Source organism: Herpailurus yagouaroundi, unplaced genomic scaffold (assembly GCF_014898765.1).
Source record: "Herpailurus yagouaroundi ecotype Mexico unplaced genomic scaffold, PumYag 159, whole genome shotgun sequence".
NCBI lineage: Eukaryota > Metazoa > Chordata > Mammalia > Carnivora > Felidae > Herpailurus > Herpailurus yagouaroundi.
In genome coordinates, this window is record NW_024412400.1 from 50,334,233 (window position 1) to 50,350,200 (window position 15,968).

General features: G+C 37.5%; 1 protein-coding gene across 3 annotated transcripts in view; it reads left to right on the plus strand.

Moving 5' to 3' along the window:
• The window catches only part of GMPS (guanine monophosphate synthase), a 79,120-nt gene that overhangs the window by 37,297 nt on the left and 25,855 nt on the right, over positions 1–15,968 (plus strand). For all 3 annotated transcript variants that reach the window (XM_040480568.1, XM_040480567.1, XM_040480569.1), the window contains exons 5-7: positions 2,887–2,990; positions 8,387–8,580; positions 8,816–8,981. In XM_040480568.1, the coding sequence (XP_040336502.1) occupies positions 2,887–2,990; positions 8,387–8,580; positions 8,816–8,981 (464 nt within the window). The remainder of the gene's footprint in view (positions 1–2,886; positions 2,991–8,386; positions 8,581–8,815; positions 8,982–15,968) is intronic.

The window sequence follows — 15,968 nt, forward strand, 5'->3', positions numbered from 1 at the left end:
TTTTCTTTTCTTTTCTTTTCTTTTTTTTTATATTTTAAGTAATCTGTACACTCAACATGAAGCTCAGACTTAACTCTCAGATCAAGAGTTACATGCTCTACTGACTGAGCTAGTCAGGCGCCCCTTAAATTTCCTTTTTACTTTAAAACTACATTTCCCCCTTACTGCAGTAAATCTGTAAAGCGCAGGCTGATATCGATTGATACAGGGTTAACCTGTTTTTCTTTTTTTTTTGGTGAATCCAAGAAGTCTGTTTATTTATAATTTAAGTATAGTTGACACGATGTCACATTAGTTTCAAGGTACAATATAATGATTAGACAAGTCTATCCATGATGCAGTTACTTTTTTTTTTGTTTTTAATTTATTTTTGAGAGTCTGAGCATGAGTAGGGGAGGGGCAGAGAGAGAGGGAGACTTAGAATCCAAAGCAGGCTCCAGGCTCAAACTCAAACTCAGAGCCATGAGATCATGACCTGAGCTGAAGTCAGTTGCTCAATCAGCTGAGCCACTTATGTTCCCCTTGTTATCATTTCTTTTAACTGCTAATTATTTTTAGTTACGGGTTTGTTATAAGGTTCTTTTTTTTTTTTTTTTTTTTGAATTTGAATTAGTTAACAGTGTAGTAATGGTTTCAGGAATAGAACCCAGTGATTCATCACTTACATATAACACCCGTTGCTTGTCACAAGTACCCTCCTTGCTTCCCATCATCCATTTAGCCCACCCTACTACTCACCTCCCCTCCAGTGATCCTCAATTTGTTCTCTGTATTTAAGAGTCTCTTGGGTTTGCCTCCCTCTCTGTTTTTATCTTGTTTTATTTTTACTTCTCTTCCCCTTTGGTCATGTTTTGTTTCTTAAATTCCACATATGAGTGAAATCATACAATATTTATTTTTCTCTGACTTATTTCACTTAGCATAATATACTCTAGTTCCATCCATGTTGTTGCAAATGGCAGGATTTCATTCTTTTTGATCATACTGTGTGTAAGGTTCTTAAAGGCTCCATTGACTTGTGCCTAAATTAATTCTTAATGAATAGTTTTCTCCAAATTGGACAGATCAGAAATTTTAAAATCCAACTTATTTTTATCTGAAATAGAGACATAACCCCAGTTGATACACAAAACAGGCCGTGGCTGTCTCCTCTTTAATTTTGAGGAAGAGCAAAAATAAGTGTATCTGTTCAAAGATTATCATTTTTCAAAACAGCCAAATGGCTCAAAATAATTATATGAACTGAAGCTATTCGTTGCCAAAATACATTTGAAATCCAGTGCTTATCCATTTCATAATGGAGAGGTTGTTGTTTACATTCATCTGTATCCCAAGTGACTAGTCTTGAGAACCATTTTAGGAGTCATGGTGGTATATGATACTGCAAGAGGTTTTTTTAAATCTAAAGATCTGGTTAAAATTTAAAGTTTTTCTGTCTTCTAATTCTACAATTCTGGGACTCCCCTTCATTAATCCTAAACAACAATGATGACAGCAGTTAGTAAACCCAAAACATCGTTTTGGCTTTAATATTCTTTTATCTTCTTGCTTTATTTTTAATTATTTTTTTTAACTTCTTAATATTCAGATTCTTTCAGATTTTCTCATAATATAAAAAAATGTCTTTTTATAGTTGATTTGTCTGAATCAGGGTCAGAGAAAGTCCATGCGTTGCATTTGATAAATGTTACTGACATTTCCTTTAATCCATGCCTTTGTTTGGCATGAGAAGTAGAGATACACATTGCTACCGGGTTGTCTTTGTTTCTAGGCCTTTTCAGTGAACAAAGTTAGTCAAAATGTATTCTTTTAGAAAAAACAAAATCAGTGTACATTCTTATTTCCAATTAAAATGAATGTTTATAGGGTTTTTATCTAACTCCTTTGATTTTGCATCTCCTTACTGTGAGGCTAAAAATCTCAATTCCTAATTATATTATTTAATATTTATTTTACCCTGTGATATGTATGTATTTATACTCTCTAGCTGCAAAATAACACTACCAGTATTAGTACTATCACTTTTTGGTAGAAAACTACTGAATATTTAGTTCTCTGAAATGCCTTTTGTTCTTAAGATATTTCCTAATAGGTAAAATTTTGAAATTAGTATTTTGTAGCTTCTTGAAATTATTTTTTATATGTGTGGTTATACCACCAACTTTATTTTTTCAGTTTTTAAATTTTACGGATTGATTTTTTACGTTTATTTTTTCGAGAGATAGAAAACAAGCAAGTGAGGGGCAGAGAGAGAGGGAGATGCAGAATCCGAAGCAAGTTCCAGGCTCTGAGCTGTCAGCACAGAGCTGGATGCGGGGCTCGAACCCTTGAACCGTGAGATCATGACCTGAGCTGAAGTAAGACACTTAACCCACTGAACCACCCAGGCGCCCCAACAGATTGCCTTTTTTGGTATTTAATGCTCTCATTGGCTTTTTTTTTTTTTAAATAATGCATAGAATTAAATTCCAGCAGAGTTGCACTGTTACATGTTTCTAAATTTTTTGATTTACATGTATGGTGAGCTAGTATTTCTAAAGGGAAAAAACAAACTTTAGTGATAAGATGAGTAAGTTCTCGGGATCTAATGTTCAGGGATGATGACTACAGTTAACACAGTATTGTATACTTGAAAGTTGCTAAGAGAGTAGATCTTAAATAGATGAAAAAAATGGTACCTATGCTAAATGATATGTGTTAACTAACCTTATTGTGGTAATTATTTCATAATACATGTGTATATCAGATCATCAAGTTGTATATCTTTAACTTACACAATGTCATATGTCAGTTACATTTCAATAAAGCTGGAAAATAAAGCATAAGGTCTCATTGATCATGTCTCTAAGATATTTGTATGTTGTGTTTTATTTTTTGTATGTTTAGGGGCCTTCAGAAGGAAGAAATTGTTTTGCTTACCCACGGAGATAGTGTAGACAAGGTAGCTGATGGATTCAAGGTTGTGGCACGTTCTGGGAACATTGTGGCAGGTGAAAATTTTTAAACCTTTGCAGATCTCATTTCAAAAAACCTTATCTGAAAAGTCTAAAAATATGTTTCTGTATGAGGTACTCAAAAAGATTTTTTTAAGAGTTATTGTAAATGTCATAAAATTGACCATTAATTTATGAAGGGAATTCAATATTAGATTATTTAGACGTTACTTACTGGTTTGCTCTGAAATACTTAAAAAAATGTTCGTTAATTCATTCATTTTTTAAAATTAATTAATTAATTTATAGAATTTACTTATTGTTTACATCCAAGTTAGCATATAGTACAACAATGATTTCAGGAGTAGATTCCTTAATGCTGCTTACCCATTTAGCCCATCTCCTCTCCCACAACCCCTCCAGTAACCCTCTGTTCTCTATATTTAAGAGTCTCTTCTGTTTTGTCCCCCTCCCTGTTTTTATATTATTTTTGCTTCCCTTCCCTTATGTTCATCTGTTTAGTATCTTAAATTCCTCATATGAGTGAAGTTATATGATGTTTGTCTTTCTCTAATTTCGCTTAATATAATACCCTCCAGTTCCATCCATGTAGTTGCAAATGGCAAGATTTCATTTTTTTGATTGCCGTGTAATACTCGTGTGTGTGTGTGTGTGTGTGTGTGTGTGTGTGTGTGTGTGTGTATACACTACATCTTCTTTATCCATTCATCTGTTGATGAACATTTGGACTCTTTCTGTACTTTGGCTGTTGTTGATAGTGCTGCTATAAACATTGGAGTGCATGTGCCCCTTTGAAACAGCACACCTGTATCCCTTGGATAAATACCTAGTAGTGCAATTGCTGGGTCATAGGGTAGTTCTATTTTTAATTTTTTGAGGAACCTCCATGCTCTTTTCCAGAGTGGCTACACCAGTTTGCGTTCCCACCAGCAGCGCAAGAGATCTTCTCTCTCCGCATCCTTACCAACATCTGTTGTTGCCTGAGTTGTTAATGTTAGCCATTCTAACCAGTGGGAGGTGGTATCTCATTGTGGTTTTGATTTGTATTTCCCTGATGATGAGATGTTGAGCATTTTTTCATGTGTCGGTTAGCCATCTGGATGTCTTCTTTGGAGAAGTGCCTATTCATGTCTTTTGCCCATTTCTTCACTGGATTATTTGTTTTTTGGGTGTTAATAAAAAATGTTCATTCTAATAAAAGTTCTCCAGATGCAAGATACTGCTTTTAGAGCTCAGGAAAAATTGGGAGAATGGTCTGTTTTTCTGTTGTGCCTTATTCATAATTGGGTTTTTAAATGCCTTCCTTAGGTGTACATGGATATTTGCAAAACATCAGACTAAGCACTCAGGACATTTCTCTGAGCCAGGATTGGTAAACTGTGTTCTGTAGTCTGTTTCTGTATGTTCAGGACCTAAAAATGATGTTTATTGTCATTAAAGAGTTATAATAAAAGGCAGGGATTGTGTCCCATGTATGCATGTATCCCTAAGGGCCTAAAATTTTTACTATTTAGCCCTTTGTAGAAATTTTACCAATCTGTGCTTTAAACCCATTTTTATTCTTGACTTTTCTGAGGAAGAGGAATTGATTTTCTGGCAGTTTGTGATTTTTGACATGCTTACTTGGTTAGTTGTTATGTAAATAATTATCAATCCTAGAAGTAAGTAGAAAATGGGTTTATCAATAAAGTTATTGTTTGAAATGCCACGCTTAAACAGTAAGTTGAAGAAAAGATTTGTCATGGATAAACTGAATTGAGTATTCTGCCTGCAATTAGTTAATTAGACTAGTACATTAACATAGAAATGATTGATAATGGTTTTCGTCTTGAAATGTTTTTATTTAATATAAAAGATCAACAGTGTTAGATGGCTTATGTATTTTTTTCATTCAGCAAATAACTTGTATACCTACTTTGTGCCAGTCACGGTTCTAGGTGCCAAGGATAGAGTAATGAACAAACTGGACAAAAGTCCCTGTTTAACATTCTAGTTGGGAGGAGGGATGGGACAGACAATACACAAATACAGAATATGTCAAGTGTCAGACGGTGTGTAAGTGCATTGAAAAAATACAGGGAAGAGAGGAGTGTTGCAGAATATGTGTGATTAGGGTTGTTACTGTTTTCTACAGGATATTCAGGGAGGGTATTCCTATAAAATGATACTGGGCATGAAGGAAGTGTGACCCTTCTAGATAGTTGGGGGAAGAGGAGATAGTAGTACCAAGCTCCTGGGATGGGACCTTGTTTGAGGAACAGCAAGGAGACTATGTGGTTGGAGCAGAAGAAGCCTGGGGGAGAGTGGTAGAGGGGAGATGAGGGAGGTGTTTGGGGGACCAGAACACAGACCCTTTGAGACCACTATGAGCTTTTTGGCTTTACTCATAGCGAGGTAGAGTTTTGAACAAAGGAGAAACTGAATCTAATTTTAGGCTTACCTTGGCTACAATGAAGAGCAAAGAGGAATGGGTCAAATGTAGGAGTAGGGAGATCACTTAGGAGTCTATTGTAGCAATTAGGAGAGGGGAGTGTAAGGTACAGTGTGGGAGAGGTACAAGTGGTCAACAGTTACTGGTTTCTCGCATAGATCTTGTATGTACTTTGTTAGATTTATACCAAGTATTTCATTTATTTGGGTGCTAATTGTATTTTCAATTTCAAGCTCCACTTGTTCATTGTTGATGTGTAGGAAGGCAGTGAACTTTTGTGTATCAACCTTAGATCCTGCAACCCTGCTATGATCGCTTATTCTAGTGTTTTTCTGTGGATTTTTTAGGATTTTCTGTATAGATGATCATGTCATCTGTGAACAAAGACAGTTTTATTTCTTTCTCAACCTGCATGCCTTTTATTTTCATTGTTTTTTTCAGTGTTTTTTTCTCGTTGTTCAGTTTTGGTTATTTCTATTGAGATATCCTGTAGCTGAGAGCTTCTTTCCTCAGCTCTGTCTGGTCAACTAATAAACCCATCAAAGGCATTCTTCATTTTTGTTAACAGTGCTTTTTATCCTAGCTTTCTTTTTGATCCCTTCTTAGACTTTCCATCCCTTTGCTTACATTACCCATTTGTTTTTGCATGCTGTCTGCTTTATCCATTAGTCTTAGCTGCTTAATCACAGTTTTTTTTAAATGTTTATTTATTTTTGAGAGGAAGAGTGATGGAGGGAGGAGCAGAGAGAGGGAGACAGAGCCCGATGTTGGGCTAGAACTCACAAACCATGAGTTCTTAACCTGAGCCGAAGTCAGACGCTTAACTGACTGAGCTACCCAGGCGTCCCAATCCTAATTGTTTTAAAGCCTGATCTGATCATTCCAACATCCCTGCCATATCTTAGTCTGGGTATCTGGTTCTGATGCTTATGGTATCTCTTTGAACTGTGTTCTTTGCCTTTAGGATGCCTTGAAATTTTTTGTTTGTTTTGATTGTCATGCATGATGTACTAGTTAAAAGGAATTGTTGTAAATAGGCTTTTAGTATGTGATGGTAAGGTGTGGGGATAGGAAGAGTAGCTCTCAGTTTTTTAGTAAGCCTGGGTCCCTGGGCTGTGGAGTTCACAAGTACTCAGTTTTTTCTCACTGTTAGATGAAATGTGATGACTAGAGTGGGCTGGATTTGGAGATTTCCCTTCTAGCAGGTCAGTGGTCTCTGATAGAAAGCTAACTCTTTAAGTGGATTAATTAGTTTCTCCTGAGAGTAGATAGACCTAGTTAAGAAGAACAGAATGTCCTGGTATATTTTAAAATGGTTTCTTTTTCCCTCTCCCTGACATTTACTTTGAGAGCTTAGTCAATCTCCTGGAGGTAAGATTCACAAAAGTGTCAGGGCCCGTGATGAATGGGTACTCTTGGAATTTTTCTCTCTCAGATTTTCACACTGAATCTCTAAGCAATTCATTGACTATAGTTTAAGTTTCCCTACCTCAGCAGTGGTTCTTGTGGATGTTTGCACTCATGGGTTTCTGCTATGGTAAGTTATGATTCTCTGTGTTCATCTGCAGTCTTTCCAAGGGCAGTGGTTAACTTTCTGTTTATTGTTAGGACAGAGCAGTGTCCTTCAGGTTCTTACATGCTGGACTGGATACTGGAAGCAAGACTGGGTTCTGATAGGTTTTGAAAGGAGAGACAAAGGAATTGCTGTTGGATTACATGTGGAGTGGGGAAAAAAGTGTATAATTGGGCTTTAACTCCCAAGTTTTATGACCTGAGTATCCAGAAAGGTGAAGTTTTTGTTTACCTGATGGGTAAGAATGCAGTCATGTGGATTTGTGTATTAAATTCAAGATGCTTTATTAATCATAGAAATAAAGGTATGAGTAGACATTTGTATATGTAGGTCTAGACTGTAGAGTAGAAAATTGGGCTTGAGGCATAAATTTGGGAGTATACCATCATACGGGTAGAATTTAGAGCCGTGAGAGTGATAGATCACTCCATGTATAGAGAAGAGATTTAAGTGCTCAGTACTGGGCAACTTTCATTTGTAGAGATGGATAAGATGAGGAGGAACCAACAAAGATTAAGAAGGAACAGTGAAATCAGCAATGAACCAATAGAGAATGGTGTCCTAGGATAGAACCCAAGTAAAGAAAATGTGAAGTTCGTTGGTATAGTAGAATGAGTATGAGTTTGGGAGCCTGCTAGACCTGATTTAACTACTTACCTAGCTGTACATTTCTTGATATCTCAGAGCCATAAACAGGGGTAATGCATGCACATGTAAAACATTAAGCCTAACACCTGTTGCTTAATAGGCAGTCAGTAATTTCAGAAACACGTTAGCCAAGTCCATGAAGTTATATCTGCAGTTAATAATATCTAAGAAAGGAGTACTTAGAATATTCTGACAGGCCTAATACGTAAAGTTGGTAGCTGCACATTGCATATGAAAGCTACGTAGGACCGAGAGCCAAAATTGAGTTATCATTGGGGTGCCTGGGTGGCTCAGTTTGTTAAGCGTCTGACTTCGGCTCACGTCATGATCTCACAGTTCACGAGTTCGAGCCCTGCATTGGGCTCTGTGCTAACAGCTCAGAGCTTGGAGCCTGCTTCAGATTCTGTCTCTCTCTGCCCCTCCCCCACTCATGCTCTGTCTCTCTTTCTCTCTCTCAAAAATAAACATTAAAAGATTTTAAAAAATTGAGTTATCATTGTATTATGTAGACAAAGTAATCTGGGTGGAGAAGTTGAAAGTACTGTGAAATAATCTCTGTAGGACTTATTTCACTGTCATACATAAAAACCTTTGAAGAAAAATTGTGGCAATGTAGTTTTTGTTTTATGTGTTGTCTTTTTTTTCCTGTAGCTAAAAATGCACTGATTTATATCAGTTTTCACATTTATAGAGGAAGAAATTGTGAGGAATTACTATGGGTACTTAGTTGAGTCTTCAACATGAAAAAAATTTTAATTTGTGATTATTTTCTCTATAAAGGTATAGCAAATGAATCTAAAAAATTATATGGAGCACAGTTCCACCCTGAAGTTGGCCTTACAGAAAATGGGAAAGTAATACTGAAGAATTTCCTCTATGATATAGCTGGGTGCAGTGGGACCTTCACTGTGCAGAACAGAGAACTTGAGTGCATTCGAGAGATCAAAGAGAGAGTAGGCACATCAAAAGTTTTGGTAAGGAATTTACATCTGGAAGTCTACAAATTTATTTCAGTAATGTTAGAACTCAAAACTGGCTTCATCACCATAGCCCTTAAATGTTGACTGGGTGATGGGATGCTTTGTGAGTTGCGCTGGTTCAGAGTGCTTTTCCAATTACCATACATACTTGTGCTAAAAGCAGCGTTTTTAAAGCTGATAGTTTTGTTTGTTTACTCAATTTGATTTTTCTTTTAATTTCACCTTTTAGGTTTTACTCAGTGGTGGAGTTGACTCAACAGTTTGTACAGCTTTGCTGAATCGTGCTTTGAACCAAGATCAAGTCATTGCCGTGCACATTGATAATGGCTTTATGAGAAAACGAGAAAGCCAGTCTGTAGAAGAGGCCCTCAAAAAGCTTGGAATTCAGGTCAAAGGTATTGATGAACCCCAGAAGAGTTAATATATATATGAGGATTTATTTAACAAATCAAATCTAACCTTATGGTTTGAATGAGCTCATTGCCTTAACCAAGTACAGGTTTCTCAATAAGCTTATAGTTATGTTTTTTACATTATAAGTGTCTGGTTCAAGGGGCGCCTGGGTGGCTCAGTTAGTTAAGCATCTGACTTCGGCTCAGGTCATGATCTTGCGGTTCGTGGGTTCTAGCCTTGCTTCAGGCTCTGTGCTGACAGCTCAGAGCCTGGAGCCTGCTTCTGGTTCTGTGTCTCCCTCTTTCTGCCCCTCTCCTGCTCATGCTTGTTTCTATCTCTCAGAAATAAATAAAACCTTAAAAAAAATTTATGAGTATCCAGTTCAAGAGGTGTCCCAGTATAAATTTTAAAACTGTTGACTATTCCTAATGTTATATACAGGTAACTAAAATTTCAGCTACCATTTTGTTCTCTTCTGTTCATTTCTCTTTTTGGGTTATCTTTTCCCATCTGTAATATTATTTATGGATGAGAATTTTCAAGTTTTCCTACAAGTATGGATGTACAGATTATTTTACAGACTGAAAGGCTTATACAGAGGAGTGAAGAGTCTATGGTCATCTTTTTTTTTTTTTAATGTTTATTTCTGAGACAGAGCATGAGTGGGGGAGGGGCAGAGAGAGGGGGAGACACAGAATCCAAAGCAGGCTCCAGGCTCTGAGCTGTCAGCACAGAGCCCAACGCAGTGCTCAAACTCACAAACCGTGAGATCATGACCTGAGCCGAAGTCGGTCGCTCAACCGACTGAGCCACCCAGCCACCCGTATGGTCATCTTTTTTCCTAGTTTTTTTTGAGAAACCATTGATAACACATCACTGTAAGTTTAAGACAATAGCATGATGATTTGATTTTACATGTATTTTGAAAGGATTATCACAGTAGTTCCAGTTTACATCCATCTTCTCATATAGGGACAGTAAAATTAAAAAGGAAAAAAATTTTTATGACATGAACCCTTAGGATTTACTCTTAACTTTTCTGTGTATTATTCAGCAGTATTAGCTATAATTGTCATGTTGTACAATATAGCCTTAGTGCTTACTCATCTTATAATTGGAAGTTTGTATCTTTTAACCTAACCTTCCCAATTCCCCTTCTTCCCACCCTCCACCTCTGATAGTAAGTCTGATCTCTTTTTCTATGAGTTTGGTTTTTTTGGAGTCAACATATAAGTGAGATCATACAGTATTTGTCTTTCTCTGTGTGACTTATTTCTCTTAATACATATAAGGTCCATGCATGCTGTCACAAATGGGTAGGATTTTCTTGTTTTTTTAATGGATGAATAATTTTCCGTTGTATATATGTACCACATCTTTATTTACCCATTGGTGGACGCTTACTTAGGTTGTCTCCATATCTTAGCTATTGGAAGTTATGCTGCTATGAACATGGGAATGCAGATATCTTTTTGAGTGCTTTCATTTCCTTTGGATATATCCCAGAATTAGAATTGCTGGATCACATGGTAGTTTTATTTTTAATTTTTTGAGGATCCTCCAAACTCTTTTCTTTAAATTTTTTTTTTTTTAAATGTTTGTTTATTTTTGAGAGAGACAGAGACAGAATGCGAGTGGGTTAGGGGCAGAGAGAGTGAGAGAGAGACACAGAATCTGAAGCAGGCTCCAGGCTCCGAGCTGTCAGCATAGATCCTGACGTGGGGCTTGAACTCATGAGCTGTGAGATCATTTCCTGAACTGAAGTCGGATGCTCAACTGACTGAGCCACCTAGACGCCCCCCTCCAAACTCCCTTCTATAGAGACTGTACCAATTTACAATCCTAACAACATTGCACAAGGATCCCTTTTCTCCACATCCTCGCATTTGTTAATCTCGTCTTTTTGATAATGGCCATTCTGACAGGAATGAGGTAATACCTCATTGTAGTTCTAATTAGCATTTATCTAATAGCTAGTGATATTGAGCTTCTTTCTGGGTACCTGTTGACCTTTTGTATATCTTCTTTGAGGAAATATCTATTCAGATCCTCTGTTTTTTCATTGGGTTATTTGTGTTTTTGCTATTGAATTGTAGAAGTTCTTTACATATTTTGGATATTAACCCCCCTTATCAGATACATGGTTTGCAAACATTTTTCTCATTCTGTAGGTTGCCTTCTTTTTTGTTTTTTTTAATGTTTGTTTATTTTGAGGGGGGGGGCAGAGAGAGAGAGGGGGAGAGAGGGAATCCCAAGCAGCAGAGAATCTGCTCAGCATGGAGACAAGCTGCGGGGCTCCATTTCAAGACTGTGAGATCATGACCTTAGCTGAAATCAAGAGTCAGAAGTGTAACTGACTGAGCCTTCCAGACACCCCTGTGGGTTTTTACTTTATTGATGGGTTTCTTTTGTTGTGCAGAAGTTCTTCAGTTGGATATAGTCCCTCTTGTTCATTTTTGATCTGTTCTTGTGCTTTAAGGGTCCTGTGCAAAAATTCATTATCAAGACCCGTGTCAAGGAACTTTATTTCTGTGTTTTCTTTCATGGTTTCAGGTCTTATATATTTAGGTTTTTAATCTATGTTGAGTTAACTTTTCTGAGTAGTAAAAGGCAGGGGTCCAGTTTCATTCTTTTACATTTATATATTCCATCACCATTTATTGAACAGACTCTTTTCTCTATTGAGTATTCCTTGCTCTCTTATCAAATATTAGTTGATTATCAAATATGCTTGGGTTCATTTCTGGGCTCTTGATTCTGGTTTTTGTTTTGTCTGTTTTTATGCTGATACCATATACTGTTTGGATGAATATAGTTTTATAGGATAGCTAGAAATTAGGAAGCGTGATACTTCTGCTTTGTTCTTCTTTCTCAGGATTTCTTTAGCTATTTGGGGTCTTTTGTAGTTAACACATATTTTAGGGGTGTTTTTTCTACTTCTGTTTAAAAAAACCCATTGGGTTCTTGGTAGGGGTGGCATTAAATCTGTAGATGACTTTTGGTAGTATTGACATTTTAACAGTATTTTTCTAATCCATTTATTCATTAATTTTCCATTTGTGTCTTCTTTGATTTCTTAAATCAACATCTTGTAGTTTTCATAGTAGAGATCTTTCACCTTCTTAGTTAAATTATTACTGTTTTTGATACTGTTGTAAATGGGATTGATTTCTCTATTTTTTTTGAAAATATGTTGTTGGGGCGCCTGGGTGGCTCAGTCGGTTAAGCGGCCGACTTCGGCTCAGGTCATGATCTCGCGGTCCGTGAGTTCGAGCCCCACGTCGGGCTCTGTGCTGACAGCTCAGAGCCTGGAGCCTGTTTCGGATTCTGTGTCTCCCTCTCTCTGGCCGTCCCCCATTCATGCTCTGTCTCTCTCTGTCTCAAAAATAAATAAACGTTAAAAAAAACAAAAAAAAAAAAAAAAGAAAATTTGTTGTTAACATATAGAGACACTACTGATTTTTGTATGTTCTGTATCTTGCAACTTTACTGAGTTCATTGATCAGATCTAAGTTTTTTGGTTCAGTCTTTAGGGTTTTCTCAATATAAAGTCATGTTACCTGTAAATCCAGACAGTTTGATTTTTTTTCCTTTCCAATTCTGATATCTTTTATTTCTTTTTCTTGCTTGATTTTTCTAGCTAGGACTTGTAGTACTTCTGTTGAATAGGATTGATAAGGGTGGGCACCCTTGTATTGTTTCTGGTCTTAGAGGGGAAGCTTAACTTTACACCGTCTAGTATGATATAACTGTGGGCTTGTTGTATGTGGCCTTTATTATGGTGAGATATGTTAACGCCTGTGCCTAATTTGTTAATAGTCACTTTTTTTTAATTTAATTTTTTTAATTTTTTAATTTTATATCCAAGTTAGTTAGCATATATTACAATAATGATTTCAGGAGTAGATTCCAGTGATTCATTCCCTATGTGTAACACCCATTGCTCATCCCACAAGTGTCCTTCTTAATGACCCTTACCCATTTAGCCCATCTCCCACCCATTATCCCTCCAGTAACCCTCAGTTCTCTGTATTTAAGAATCTCTTATGTTTTGTCCCCCTCGCTGTTTTTATATTCTTTTTGCTTCCCTTCCCTTATGTTCATCTGTTATGTATCTTAAATTCCACATATGGGTGAAGTCATATGATATTTGTCTTTCTCTGACTTCGCTTAGCATAATACCCTCTAGTTCCATCCACATTGTTGCAAATGGCAAGATTTCATTGCTGAGTAATACTCCATTGTATATCTATATATACCACATCTTCTTTATCCATTCATCTGTTGATGGACATTTGGGCTCTTTCCATACTTTGGCTGTTGTCAATAGCGCTGCTATAAACATTGGGGTGCACATGCCCCTTCAAAACAGCACGCCTATATCCCTTGGATAAATACCTAGTAGTGCAGTTGCTGGGTCTTTGGGTAGTTCTATTTTTAACTTTTTGAGGAACCTGGTCACTTTTTTTTAAGTCCACTAGTAAATTTTTAGGTTTTTTTTTTTTAATGTTTATTTTTGAGAGAGAGAGACAAAGCATGAGCGGGGCGGGGGGTGGGGGGGTGGGGGGAGGGTGGGAGGTGAGAAGAGGGAGAGCCAAAGCACAGAGCTGTCAGCACAGAGCCCGACATGGGGCTGGAACTCATGAACCGTGAGATCATGACCTCAACCGAAGTCAGATGCTTAACTGAGCCACCAGACACCCCTAAACTTCTTAGGTTTTAACTGCATTTATGTTTGTAGCTATCTTTAATACTATTTTTTGTTTTTAATGATTATTTTCAAGAGAGAGTTTGTGAACATGAGCAGAGGAAGGACAGAGAGAGGGAGAGGGCCTGAAGCAGGCCCCAGGCTCCACGCTGTCAGCACAGAGCCCAATGTGGGGCTCAAATCCATGAACTGTGAGATCATGACCTGAGCTGAAGTCAGAGGCTTAACAGCTGAGCCACCCAGGCGCCCATATCTTTAATACTTTTTAAAAACAGGGTGTAATCAGTAGTTACATTGAAATCAAGTCCATACTTTAATGATACAAACCATGCATATTATTGAATTAGTTGGAATTGATGCCAGAAGGTTGACTGTAAAATGAAGACTTGTCGTTAAACACGAAGTGAAGACGAGTCTGTTTCTTTCTCTTTTGAAGCTTCACTAAAATAACATTACAGGCATAAAACAAATATAATGCTACAGGACAAGGAATAGGGGAGGTGATAGCAGTCTAATGGTGTAACAAAATGTTGGAAGGTGGAAAGCAGATGGATAATGTGGATTTTCTCTGATAAGCTAATGGCTCTTGACCAGGATGCCTCACTAGCCAAGCTTTTTCCAAAATCCTGGAATGGACCCTAGGAGTGTCTTTACGTATTTCTATATTGTTGTGAAAGATTCAAGTAAGATATTTTAATAAATTGTAGTTAATTCATTTTGTCTTTCCACCATAACTTGAGCTTTGTTGCGTGGTGTTGAAGTGACTGCAGGCATTTTGGGATTAGGCTAAGAAAAAGTTGAGTTGGGGACACATTTAGTTTGGGTTTAGTGGCATATATGTGATTTGTAATCATTTCTATGTGTAGTTTGTGTTAACCATCCTAATATTAACTTGTGATTTAAAAAAAAAAAAACAAAAACCTTGTGGTTATTCATTCTTTTTCTTTAAATTATTTTTTTTTTTAACATTTACTTGTTTTTGAGAGAGAGATAGAGCATGAGCTGGGGAGGGGCAGACAGAGAGGGAGACACAGAATCTGAAGCAGGCTCTGAGCTGTCAGCACAGACCCTGAAGCGGGGCTCGAACCCATGAACTGTGAGATCATGACCTGAGCTGAAGTCCTACATTGAACTGACTGAGCCACCCAGGTGCTCCTCATTCTTTTTCTTGAAGGGAGCCTCCAAGTTGTAAAAGTTTTATCCTCACAAAAACTTGCATCTGTCCCTGGTAACTGATATAGTAGAATGGAGGACTCTCAAACTTTGGTGGGAGGGGTGTTAAGGGGAGGAAGGTAACAAAGTTGAGACTTGTGGGGAGGCTCAGGGTTGACTTCCCAGTGTGGTGTGGTTCTCTGGGTGATCCTAAAACCGATTGGTTGAATACCTGAGAAGGAGATCCTTTTCCTTAACACAGGAATAAACTGCTTCTATCCCTCCACATCATAAGACTAGATTTACTCTCTACAGAGGCTAAATAAAATACACTCTGGATTTGGGCATATCAATACCAGGCATAGTTGAGGGTAGAAATAAGATTCTACAGTAGAAACAGTAAGATTAAGCAAAAATCTGTGTACTGAATGGCTACTCCCTCTCCTTGCCACTTTCTGTGTTCCATTATCAGAATGCTGATAGGCAGGAGATTTAGGGTGTCTATTCTGGGGTAATTAACCAGTTTAAGAGAAAGAGCTACAAATTCACGGCTGTATCCCAGTGAAATGACCAGCTGTATTTCGGTGAAACTCACCAGTTGTTCAGCCTTTCTACCAAGTAGAGATCTTAGTCAATTTTTAAGTATCTTGCTCTTTAAAAATAAAAGGACAGGGGCGCCTGGGTGGCTTGGTCGGTTAAGCGTCCGACTTCGGCTCAGGTCATGATCTCACGGTCCGTGAGTTCGAGCTCCGCGTTGGGCTCTGTGCTGACAGCTCAGAGCCTGGAGCCTGCTTCCGATTCTGTGTCTCCCTCTCTCTCTGCCCCTCCCCTGTTCATGCTCTGTCTCTCTCTGTCTCAAAAATAAATAAACGTTAAAAAAAAAATTAAAAAATAAAAATAAATAAAAATAAAAGGACAGCCAGAGATTGCTACATATATGTTGATAAACATCAGTTTTTCAAGAGACTAGTTAATTCAGTGTGCAATTCTGAGGACTTTGACCCTTCTATATGAACCACTGCTTTCAATTCCCTTGGGGCTATGCTTCTTCCTTTAGCTTTTCCTTATTGCTCTGGTGGGGCATTGAATACAGGGAATGCAGCCACCATAATTTATAATGTCATGGCCT